A 13550-nucleotide genomic window follows, 5' to 3' on the forward strand; every position below is an offset into this window, starting at 1 on the left:
AGAAATATATATATATATATATATATATATATATATATATATATATATATATATATATATAATATATGTATATATATAAACCCTTGATGTGACAGTAGCATTCTGCTACAGTTTTTTGTCAAATCTTTGCAGTGTGTTTGATTTTGGGGTGCATGTGGAAATTTACTTGATGTGAGGGTCTCTGCCAAATAAATGTTTAATAACACTACTTAAGGATTTCGCTGTGAGACACATCCACTTTGTTTAAGAATTACTGTATAAGCATGTATGTGTTTACTGCTTTTACCCACATTTTAGCATTTTGGTTTTAGCTCTGGTTTGTGTCTGATTTACTGGCTAACCGTCTGTCTCCGTCTCTGTTTGTTTTGCAGTAATGAGACGCAACCCGTTTGCAGCAGAGGGCTGCTGTAGGAGAGGCTCGAGAAATGCACTGCAGGAGCTTTATAACCCCACACAGGTACCTGTACAACAGGCCAATATGCTACAAATATCTGATATCACACTGGCTTTGTCTGACTTTGCCCTATATAAATGGTTATAATGATACACACCATCCAATATGTCATTTGGTACAATACGGCTCGATATGATACATTTGTCAATACAGCAAAAGGAAGAATTGGCTGAATAATTCCCTAGGGTTCCATTGTCAGTGTAAAAAAAAAAGAATATATTATAGTCACATAATTACACAAAGTTCAATCTGAAATGGTTTTAACCCCTGATCTGAGACTCGAGAGGAAGGTATAATAAATCTAACCCCTAAACCCCTGTTAATGACTTTTATAGCCACATACTTCAATTAATTATTAACTAGCAAAATATGTAATAACTATTAATTTCATTCTAGTTACTGAATATTTATCATTAGGTTCATACAACATCATTCAGGCTACTGAAATTTATAAAAGGAAGTGTGCTCTGAAAGCTCACAGTAACCTTACGACCCTGACTTCAGTGCTTGACCACGTTGCTATGGAAACTCAATATGGAACTCAAATCCCCATTTCCTTTCTTGTATAAAATTTATATCTGTACTGCTCTGCATAAAGGAAATGTCCTCTACGTACATTTTGCACATATTAAGTTCATACATCTCTCTATCTCTCTCTCTATGTCTCACATACACACACACACACGCGCACGCACACACTCAGACTTTGTCCACCACTGCATATTTTGGAGACAAATGAACATTGTTGCCATGCCAACTGTTCCTTTCTGAGTAAGAGGAATGGGATGGACTTGGAGCTATAATAACATCTGGCATTATTTTACATTTTTTAAAGTTTTAAGGAAGTTTCATTCCTCCTGACTACCAGTGGCTGTGTGGAAGTCTATACACCAGGAATGCCATGCCGTTTCGGATTCTGTGCTGCTTTCTCATTTTCATTGAAGCTGTAGTATCTCCTCCTGCCTGCTATTAGCACAGTTATGGCACTACATCATGCATCACTTGTGTTCATCTGCAGTTTCTTCACCTGGAAATGCTATTCTGATTGCATTCAGAAAGAGACCAGAGCAGGCATGAATTTCCTGAAAGTTCTTTGCAATGCAAAAGACCTTCTATGAGAGCAGTTTCAGGCTGAATATAGCAGTTGAAAGAGCAGTGGAATAGAAACCAGGGTTCATTGCGGTAGCTCTTCAAGCGAATTTACAGAAGAATCTGGGATGTTTGACATTAACTAGGCAGTATAGAAGAACCTGGGCTGTGGTTCCTGCTGTGAGATGACTATGGCTTCTGTTTCAACGCAGTTTCACATTACAGTATAAAGCAGCCCAGGATTTCTGAAACATTTCAGTTTAGGAATTTGTACTACCAGGGGGTACATAATCCTCTTTTTAGGACACACACACTCCCACTCAGTTCTTCACTCCCACAGTTCACGAGTTATTTCCACTGATCCTTAGCTTCGCTGTAAGTCTGCACTCCACTCAGATTCCTTTACTTTATAATTTACTACACTGCACTAAAGATGCGCCAATATTCTTCTCCTCTTTTTTTTTTGCAATAAGTTAAAATTCTTGAAACTGAAAACTTTATACAATTTCCATTTCTAAAAGATTGAATACACGTCAGTATAAAACAGTCAACAAATTGCTTCATTTATAAAGAGTATTATATGTTTTATTAAATCCTTTTATATAAATGATATCCCACCAACCAGCCAGCTTTCCCTCATCATACATGCAAAGTCAGCCAACCACATCTTTTTGACTGACATGAGCTCACACTTACTAACGTCATAGATACAGATTATGCCATCCCTCCCACCATGAGAAAAAAAGACAATTTTGCTCTTTTGACTGCTGCACATTTCAATCTTATTATCTCCAGATAATGGGGCGAATGCTCAATCAGGAGACTCTAAAGTTCAATTCAATTTTATTTCTATAGAGCTTATAACAATGGACATTGTCTACAAGCAGCTTTACAGAACATAAGAAATATAGTACAAAAAGTTCAAGATTAATGTAACACATATGTAAATTTATTTGAAATAATCCCTGATCTCTAATCCCTAATGAGCAAGTTTGAGGTGACAGTGGCAAGGAAAAAACTCCCTTAGATGGTAAGAGGAAGAAACCTTAAGAGAAACTAAACTCAAAAGAGAATCTCATCCTCATTTTGGTGACACCAGAGAGTGTGAAATATCATAAAAACCAGAAAGTGTGATTATGAATAATGTGCGTTCTACAGTCATAGTTTTTTATTTTGTTTATTTGTTTAATTATTTATTCATTCATTCATGCATTCATTTCTTTTTTTTTTACATTAATCTGTATTTTTCAGATTAATTTAGCATTAATTAAATCATGGTTTTCTTTTTTGTAAAGGAATTCGCAAAATAAATGATTACAATTTATGCAGCAATTCAAAACAGCGATAATATCAAAAGCTAAAATTAAAATGTAAATAATTCAGACGATGAAGAAAATGTGTTTAATACTCTGAATTTCAGCTTTTTTTGGAGACAAAAATCTTCATTTCAGTGCATCACTTTACTAAACCAGTGGTTAAACCAGTGATGTTTCTATTTTCTGTCACTAATTCATTAGGCATCATTTGCACTACATTGCTGCTAAATTCTAGTTTTACATAAAGAAAGTTCATTAACATGAGAGGAGGCAAAAAACAACTTCCCAACAAGCAAGAGCATATTGACTATGTTCGGTATTTGTGTATATAGAACTCTTATGACAGATCTTAAAAATAAATCTTATCATGTCTTCTGATAAATATAAAAAAGCACAGATTATTTTTCCTCCAGTATACTCCTCCAGTTATCTCTACTCGTGAAAAGAGTCATGTTCACATTCTTATAGCTAAACATACAGAAGCCTAAACAGAGAAAGGAAGTGTGTGTCCATTTTATGGTTCAGTGGACCATGAGGTGATGTGAGGCATTTGAAGTTTAATTCAGTCCTTAGATGACTTGCTGAAGCTATTACGGGAAATGCCACGAAGAAGGAGCACAGGGTTCTGCTTTAGTGAAACAACTGGATGTTCTATAGAAACAACTACAAGTATACAACAACACAACAAATAACAGAATTATACAATGACATGTTGTTAAGAGTAAATTTTCATTCCTCACGCTTGGACCTTTGAACTACACACCTTTCCTATTAGCTCTTAGTTCTCCTAGGTATTGAACAGGAAGTTTTATAAATGAATGAATGAATGAATGGATGGATGGATGGATGGATGAATGAAGGGTGTATTGTATTGTAACAGTGCAGATCACTTAGCAGTTAGAAATGCAATCCTACACTTGCTGCAGTGTGATTTAGTCTTCTTTCCTTAACAAACTGTCCTTAAAGTATATTTCACATGTATTATGTTTGTTAAATGTATTTATCTGAATAATAAATAGGACATTAACGCAATCAGTGGTGTTTTATAAGATCCTGCTATAGTGCAGAATAGGTTGATCAAGATTATTAATCAAGATACGTTGCAGTATTGAACCATCCCAACAAATCCAGCTGTTGATGTCCATAGATTATTAGACATAATGAATTATTAGTTAGTTTAATAGCTTGATTGTATAATTAAGCTGTAATGAAATCTACAATATAGTTAAAATGTATTCTAATGAACAGGACTGTCACGATTTTAAAAATTTGGGTTATTGTTAAAAAGTTCATCGTAATTAATGATATAATTGTCTTTGCTGTTTACTTCCATAGTATAAGCATAATAGTAGTGTAAGAATGATATACATACATTTTGTGAAGAACAGCACTGACAATAATCCTGTAAATAATTTCAATTTCTGTCTGCTCATTACACTAAAAAAAACATAAATTCAATGATAGCTTAAATAAATAATTATACGAGGTTACTAAACAATAAAAATGTGAATAAATAATGTGTTAGTGATAGTGGAAGTTAAACTGTACTAAATATTATTTTTAGGTAACAGTGAATAATGATTAATGATTAAAATGTGACACTACAGCAGCTGTTGAATGTGATTCTGAGCTAAGTCTAGTAATGAATGGTTCAGGGAAAAAAAATTGTTTAACAAAGAAAAATCATTGATTTGGTAGAGATTCCTGTACAGAGATTTTAATTTAACGTTTAAAGCAGTCTCCTGTGTCAGCACTTTGTAACATTCAGAGGTGAAGCTGTTCCTTTAGGTTTTCCACCACAGAACAAGGTAAAGATATAGATGTCACTTTTTGTGGTTTCTCAATAGTAAGCATTAGCTTTATTTAAATTTGATCATGCTGTTAATGGGAAACGGTCGACTTTGGGGTGGTAACCCATGCATCACGCCTAGTTTCTGTTTAAAATGATTACCGTATTAAATGCTGAATAACTTGACAGTGAACTTTAGGAACCTTTTCGAAACATTGCTGATGACTTCTGCTTAACTGATGACACATTTTTATGGAAACATGAACAAGTGCAAGTGGTTACTTGATCAGGGATCAACTGCTAAGCCGTTACTGTGTTGATGATCTAAACTGGTCCTTCTAGTCTCAGTATCTTTTTATTCATGAACAAAAAATGAAAAAAAAAAGGATTCTCCCGGAATCTGTCTGTAATTAATGGTAATTATAGGTTTTGTGTGTGTGTGTGTACAGATGTGTATGCTGACTCAGCCTGAGCTTTTTTTAAATCAAACACACATGTGGGAAGTCCACAGGCCCTCGTTGTACACACCCAACAGCATTTCTGGTGGTTTAGATGCATTATGGAGTTTTATACAGCAAGGTTAACATCCTCCTGGGAAACATCACAGCTGGTAGAAAGCGTTATGGTAGAAATTTTACACCTGTTAGCACACACACACACACACACACACACAAACACAAATGCATATACATACCCACTCACTCTCTTACTCTTACATTCCATATACTTTTATAGCTGCAGTTAATCCCTTTATGGGACCATAGATGCAATAATGTCCTCTTGATTCTCACTGAACTGAGTTAGAAGGCCGAATAAGGTGTAATGAAGCAAGAAGAACGCGAAGCAGCGTAAGAAAATCGCATCTTAGCGTGTGTTAATAGTGCAGTGAGATTTTGACAAAGTCTAAATAGGTCTTTTGACATTAAAACGACCAAAAAAGGATAAATATTTATGAGCCAAGATCAAGACGGAGCAGGACCAATTTAAAACAGACAAGAAACGTCTTTTTATGGGCCAGCTGAACATTGCGTAAATGTCTCAGGTCAGTCTGTGCTCAATTTCCTCAAAAAGAGTTTTCTTGAAAGACACAATCTGTACTCATTAATAATGAATCCCTAATTATTACTGTTGAATAATTAATACGTACTAAAATGAACTGAAATGTGCAAAATCTATTGAACGACTCACTGTTTGTTTCTTCACTCAAGAACAAAGTAGCATTTAGGTCCATTAAATGTGAGATTCGACAGCAAGTAGAGATGGAAGTGTATGAAAAATGCATGGGAAAACGGTTCCACATAACTCCATAAAGGTTTCTTCAGCTTGTTTCTCTGAGGGTTTTACTTCTACAACCAGGGGTTTTAGATAAGCTTCCAACTAGGACCTCTTTGAAATGCTAAAACTCCTTTTTTAAAGCCTTTTAGAAAGTAAATTATTCTAATGGAAATACCAAATACTATTCATCAATGCAATTAAGTGTATATTTCAATATATTTCATCATCAATAGTGTCTACTTATTCATCATAATTTTTAGTAGCTATTAAACTGGATGCTAACTAGCAAGCTGGATGCTGGCAGGCAGAGCCGCTCTGCTTTGTAGCTATGTATGTTTATCTCTTGCTAAAACACAGGAGAGAAAAATGATGTAATATATAAATTAACATTATTTATAAAGTATATCTGTGACTTTTTTGTGTAGTGCATTCCAAATTCACTTTCTGTCTGCTTCAGCTAACATATATTACAGCACAAACTTTACACTTATAAATGCATTTTTGCACATTAATATGAACAGCTTAATGCTTTTCAAAAAGAAGGTTTAGTGACACATAACACAAGTGGATTTGTTGAATTATTGTTGGCAGTGGAAAGTCAAGCGAAGCCAACCATAACGAGCTTACGAATTTTACGAATTTTCTTTCAGTCAGCGAAAGCTGTTTCGGAAGAGGCAACCCACGATACCAGCGTTGCCTTCGGCATGTGTTTTCATGTGTTTTTTGTTGACAGATTGGTGGCGTGGGTGGTCCTCTTTATTTTTAGCCCAAGCTTGGCTGTGAGGACCGTTGACCCTTGAAAATTGGTAATATTGGTAATATTTTTGGGTGGCTGAAACAGATTATCTACATTTACATTATTCCTTATGGGAAAATTCTTTTCTCAATATGAATTTTCACCTTAAGAACTCTCCTCAAGAACGAATTAAATTTGTATGCCGAGGTTCCACTGTAGTTGTTACTACAGAAATGATAATCACATTAATATAAATCTGTTACACCTTATTACAAGTCAGATTTGAGGATTACAGAACAGCGCTGTGGAATTTAAACATTTCACACTTTTGGGAACATGGTTTGTTAACATTTTGTTAAACTAAGTATTAAACCTGTGGTCAAGCTGAAACAAAACACACACATACACACGTCTGACATAGAAGTAGCCATTACAGCCTACAGCTTCTTCTTTTCTGCTCTGTAGACATTTTAATTGTAGCTCATTTTGGACAAGACACAGTGGGCTGGTTTACTGGACATAGATGATGCAAGACTTCAAGCTAAATGCACCCTCACTGAACATCCTTTACTTTAGGATAAGGTTTAATTGTGTTCAGGACTGAAGTACCATGAATATGTGTGTGTGTGTGTGTGTGTGTATACCTTTTGATATAACAAAGAAAGTTAGTCTAGCCTTTCATTATCTTTCAGCTCATCAAGGTCCTGCTATAATCATAGCTTCACATAACGACACTCTCTCTCTCTCTCTCTCTCTCTCTCTCTCACACACACACACACACACACACACTCACACACACTTTTACTTGATCATGGGTATGAACTCAGTGAACTGTAAGCTTGTCTCAGTAGCTTGATGTAAGAAACTTTTCAAGCGCAAAAGGTGGAAAATCACTGGCTAGGTTTGCTTTCCTAAGATCTCTTTCTCTCTCTCTCTCTCTCTCCCTCTCTCTCTCTCACTCTCTCTCTTTCTGCTACTCGTCTAGCTCGTCCTTCTCTCTTTCTCGCTCATACTGAGTGCCTGTGTATGTTTATGTTTGTTTATTTGAAGCCAGTTTTCCCCTCAGAGCAACTTGTGTGTGGGTGTGTACAGAACAGAATTGCCTCTTACCTCTGACGGACACACACACCCACACACACACACACACACACACACACACACACACATACAGTGGCTCACAGGACAGATCAGGTATCCCACATCATACCCTGCCATCTCAGGTGGCAAGTTTACCTGGGCACCTTTGTGTAACCTCTTAATATAAAACCGTTTGTGAGTGTGTGTGTGTGTCAGATGTTTAAAGGGCATCTTGACAGCACCTAGGCAGAGCCAGTGGAAACTTCCCCCATGTGCTCGACACTGCCCTACATCAGTTCTCGACAGAATGAGAAAGAGTCTGCACTCATAATCAGTAGGCTTAACGAAGACTCATTTGCATTTGGCTTCAACTTTGTATGAAACTCATCCCACAGAGTGACAGCAATCTGCCATACATGATCTTGATGATGAATCGCCTTTATTTTATGCAGTCGTACGCTTCTAGTTCAATCAAATAAGGATATGAATGAATGAGACTGAGCAAGATTGTGAAATCACAGGCTGATGCAATCATGGAAGCAAGGAGTGATAAAATACAGCAGTTATTCTTTCGTAATTTGAAGTCGGCTGAAGAATTATGGGCTTTGTAAACAGTGAATTGGACGTTTAAATGCGCAAAAGCAAAATCCGATGTGGGCAGTTATAAGTGGATCATGGAAAAGTTTGTAAGGTTTTACTGGGTGGAAAAGCTGATTTAGTGTCATAAAGAACTCATTTGGGAGAGGAGTTTACATAAGAGCAGACAGATGATTGTATTGTAGGGCTTAAAGACATGAACAAATATATCTTACTGTGATATTGCTTCATACTGATTGCGATAAGCCCAGACATATATGAAGCAAACTGGAAAACCTGTGATGCAAATCATACGCTCTGAAGACAAGTTCTGAGTCATAAGCCTTGAAGTCTGAGTCGAGTTGGGAGTCATACACTTTGAAGTGTGAGCTGAATTGGGAAAAGATTTCAAGTCTGTGAGTGAACTAACATGCTAGATTTTGTATTCTGAGTCGAGTTGAGAGTCTTATGCTTAAGTCTAAGTCAAGCATCATAAGCTTGCAAGTCATAAGATTTAAGTTCTAGTCACACAGCAAGGTGCAGGATTTAAAGTCTAGTCAAGTTGGGAGTCATAAACTTTGAAGCCTGAATTTAAGTTGGAGAAACTTTGAAGTCTAAATTGAGAGTTTTATGCTTTTAAGTTTACACTTACATCCTTTGGCAGACACCCTTGTCCAGAGCGACTTACATTTATTCATCAGAGCAATTGAGGGTTAAGGACCTTGCTCAGGGGCCCAGCTGTGGCAGTTTGATGGGCCTGGGATTTGAACTCACAACCTTCCAGTCTGTAGGCCAACACCTTAACCATGGCGCTACCACCTCCCAAGTTCAAGTCAAGTTATGATTCATAAGCTTGCAAGTCTCAGTTACGTTGCAAGTCATAAGCTTTGAATTCCAGTCGAGTAGTGAGGTGCAGGTTTTGACAAGTCTAGACAAGCTGCAAGTCTCAGTTGAGTTGGGAGTCATTGGCCTTGAAGTCAGAGTGGAATTAGGAACCATAAGCTTTGAGGTCTTTGAGTTGAGAGAATCTGTGAATATTAGTTGAGTTTTGAAGTCTAGACGAGTGATGAATCGTATGCATGAAAGTCAGTTGTGAGCCATATGCTTTAAAGTCTAGTTGAGTTGCAAGTCATAAGCTTTGAAGGCTGATTAAGTTGAGATTTAGATAGATAGATAGATAGACAGACAGACAGACAGACAGACAGACAGATAGATAGATAGATAGATAGATAGATAGATAGATAGATAGATAGATAGATAGATAGATAGATAGATAGATAGATAGATAGATTTAAAGGATTTAAGGACTGAGTTGTGTTATGTGTCGAAAGCTCTGAAGTTAACCCAAGTGTCAAGTCTTAGACACGAGTCCTTATCTCTCTGCTTCTGCAGTGTCAGTAAAGCAAAAGCCAATACTGCAATAACAATAATGAAAACGAATGATTAATTGTGCAGCTCTAATAGCTTGCATGGAATTACAATACTAATTTCTTTTATGACTAATGTGAGGGGATATTGTGTCTGAGTCAGGTGATTCAGTAAACATGCAGACTATTAATCTGTTGATATTCTAACTCAGTCAGAGAAAAAAAAAAAAAAACTCAAGTAAACACCTCTCCGAGGACGATCAAAATGGAATTTATATGCAAAAATCATTATAATATATTTTTAAAAATATTTGTGAGGTTGAATTGGCATTAAACTAAAATTATGATGAAGGTGTGGGATGTAAATTGACCTCAGTAAAGGTGACTCAGTGTTTGACATTCAGTACAGATGCAAAACATGCCCACGGGTTAAAAAAAACAAAAACAGTATGAAAAAAATACAACCTTTAAACCTATTTATTTTCTGCAGTTATTCAGTCACTGACTATTACTATTGGAAACATAAGTAAAGGCAATAGATCTGCATTATCAATAGATAGCGTGTATCAATAGTGTGTACATAAACCTGAGCTATTTTTCCTGAATTTCAGGCAAATTTAAAATGATGATACACACACACACACACACGCAAACTCTTCTCATTGTCTGCTAATAATTATTACAATTTGAATGACACTTTGCATAGTAGGAAATAATTTAAAACTTGTTAAACACAAGCAGCGTGATTAAAACAGACTCGCACTGACCCACAGTCCTCGTTGTTATGGTTACGCTGACACTAAACCACGTTATCCCTCATACAACTTTGGATCAGATTAAATATAAAGTGCATGTAAATAGAGATCGTCTACAGACTGTCCAGTTTAGGATGAATGTAAACAGTTCTTTCCGAATCTGCAATCACAGTTAATTATTTTGGATTGGTGAAAATTGGTGTGTGTGTGTGAGAGAGAGAGAGAGAGAGAGACCTATTTTGTGTTTACTGAACTAATTGAAAAGGAGGGACAGCCACTTTTTCAATCTTTCTCGAATCCAAATTACACACACACACACACACACACACACACACAAGCGTGCATCTACAGTTCAGCTGTCATGAGTCATCATCATTGCCACGGCAACAGAGCGAGCTGCCTGCTCCTTGCTATTCAAAAGCATGAGCGCATTAAAGCATGCTATGGCCTTTATCACATAATCACTGCTTTATTTTCCACAAATAAATCATAACATTAATATCTGGCGGAAGTCTGTGTCTCAGCACAAGGCCAAGACAGGAGAAAGTTCTCCGTTCAAAATCACTTCATCTTCACCGTAATACAGTGCGTTTGTTCCTTGCTTTTCCTCCCTGCATGTGTAAGCTATATATCTCCCACTAGTTAGAAATACACTACCCCTTTCAGATGACTGGTGGAGTCTAAACAGGACGCGATCATGCTTCAATAATTCAGTGTATGCCACCATGTGTTAATAATTCAGCACTTGTTCTGTAGACGGAGACGTCTGAGAGGAGAACTGCGAGTTCATCGCGGTCACAGGGTCACGTCATGAACGTCAGTCAGAGTGACAGAGAAGGTGAAAGAATGAAATATGGAAATGAGATGCAGTGCCCTTGATGTTGAGCTCTGAATTATGGCATATTTAATTCTCTGTTTTGGCTGAAATTTCTAAGTTTGACCTACGCGAAGACAAAAGAGCTGCATGAAAGCAGTAAGGGATAAAGCAGTTGAGGGGGTGGTGTTATAGGAAAATAAGAAATGAATTCCAATGTGAAGCAGAATTACAGGTACCTCCTTGAAGTTTTATTTTACAATAACGTCACAGCATGAAGTGTTCAATTCCTCTTAAACCACAGAAATCTGGCAAAAACAACAGTTTGTATTTTATCAACAAATAGCATGTCATACTTTTAATCATTTATGGTTACATTTATTGTTATGGAGTATCCATAAATCAAGTTTTCAGAATGGTTTCATCTAGGAGCTATAAGCAGTTGTTCCCTCATCATCCTCTCTTTCTTCTCATACTATGAGTTTCTATGAAGCAAATAAACAAAGCCAGTCATGTCACAGAGACACCGATAAACAAACTCCTCAGTCCTGATTTCTGTGGTGCAAAACATACTGAATGATAGAAATGTAGTTGATTTTAATATATAAACGATAACATATTAAAATGAGTGCATTTGTTGTACATCTGCACATCAGAGCTGCTGTTAGTGAACATAATTCAATACCTTCTGACCAATCAGATTTGAGAATTCCAAAGTATTGTGGTATAATGTAAACATATAGAATCATATAAATACAAATATTATTCTAGCACTATTATTATTATTTTGCCTAATATTAAAAGCAGGATTATTTTAACATCATTTTTAAAAAGCAAGTGAAAATATCTTGTAGTCAAATTTAGCTAGTATTTTCTTTTTATTTGATTACAATTAACCAAATATAAGATTTTTTATATATAGATATCTTTATTCATTTCAAGCTTTAAATTATTTTATTCTGTTGCAGAATAATTTAGCTGCTTTCTAGAAATAAATGATACAAAGACAGAGATTTGGTTAATTGTAAAAAGAAAATATTAGCTACATTTATTCGAGGTATTTGTTGTATGTTGTTAAGATCATTTTTTTGCAGTGTAGTAGCTCAGTAGTACAGGCATTGGATTAGTGATCAGAAGGCCGTTCATTCTATCTTCTGCGCACACTGACAGTCCGGTGTCTCACATTTCCACCACTGAGCTTTCCTCACTTTCCTGTGTATTTTAAACCAGAACGTACCAGACATCAGCCACACATTTTATTTCTATGCTTTAATAGGGTTTCCTGGAGCAAACCCACACTGGACCCTTTTCAACACACAGGATTGTAGGCAGTAAATGAGGAACCCCATTGACTTCAAATGCTGGCAAAGCTGCATTTAAGCACTTTTCTTCCTCAGGATACGATTACCATCATGTGCAGCCTCAACAACACAAACGACTTTTCTCTATTGCCAATGTGAGCCACAGACTCATTAATAATAATAAAAGATTGAAGGTGATTTCAGGCCCCAGGTCACAGTTCTGTTGGCACCGGGTTTTGTTTCTGCTGATCCGCCTCTCAGCTGGAGAACTGAGCCCAAAATTTAAACAAAGCAGAGCAGTAAAGATCAAACAGTTGATTTTAATCATCATAAATAATAGAAATGAAGTAAAAAATGTAAAATACCTTTTATTAATTATTTCTTTAGTAGCCTTACCTCCTCAGCCTTACCTCACCATCACCATCACTGTTACCTCACCATCACCATCATTCTCACCCTTACCTCACCATCACTATCATCCACACCCTTACCTGACCATCACCATCATTCTCACCCATACCTCGCTTTCATTCTCACCCTTCCCTCACCATCACCATCATCCTCACCGTTACCTCACCATCACACTCACCCTTACCTGTCCATCACTATCATTCTCACCCTTACCTCACTATAAGCATCATTCTCACCCTTACCTGACCATCACCATCATTCTCACCCTTACCTCACTATCAGCATCATTCTCACCCTTACCTCACCATCATCCTCACTGTTACCTCACCATCACCATCATTCTCACACTTACCTCACCATCACCATCATCCTCACCTTTACCTCACCATCACCATCATTCTCACCCTTACCTCACCATCATCCTCACTGTTACCTCACCATCACCATCATTCTCACACTTACCTCACCATCACCATCATCCTCACCTTTACCTCACCATCACCATCATTCTCACCCTTACCTCACCATCACCATCATCCTCACCCTTACCTCACCATCACCATCATCCTCACCCTTACCTCACCATCATC

General features: G+C 36.7%; 1 protein-coding gene across 2 annotated transcripts in view; it reads left to right on the forward strand.

Annotated features, from left to right (window-relative positions):
* The window catches only part of chst11 (carbohydrate (chondroitin 4) sulfotransferase 11), a 55662-nt gene that overhangs the window by 31365 nt on the left and 10747 nt on the right, over positions 1-13550 (forward strand). For both annotated transcript variants that reach the window (XM_058417500.1, XM_058417499.1), the window contains exon 2: positions 372-457. In XM_058417500.1, the coding sequence (XP_058273483.1) occupies positions 372-457 (86 nt within the window). The remainder of the gene's footprint in view (positions 1-371; positions 458-13550) is intronic.

This window comes from Hemibagrus wyckioides, linkage group LG19, assembly GCF_019097595.1.
Source record: "Hemibagrus wyckioides isolate EC202008001 linkage group LG19, SWU_Hwy_1.0, whole genome shotgun sequence".
Taxonomy (NCBI): Eukaryota; Metazoa; Chordata; class Actinopteri; order Siluriformes; family Bagridae; genus Hemibagrus; species Hemibagrus wyckioides.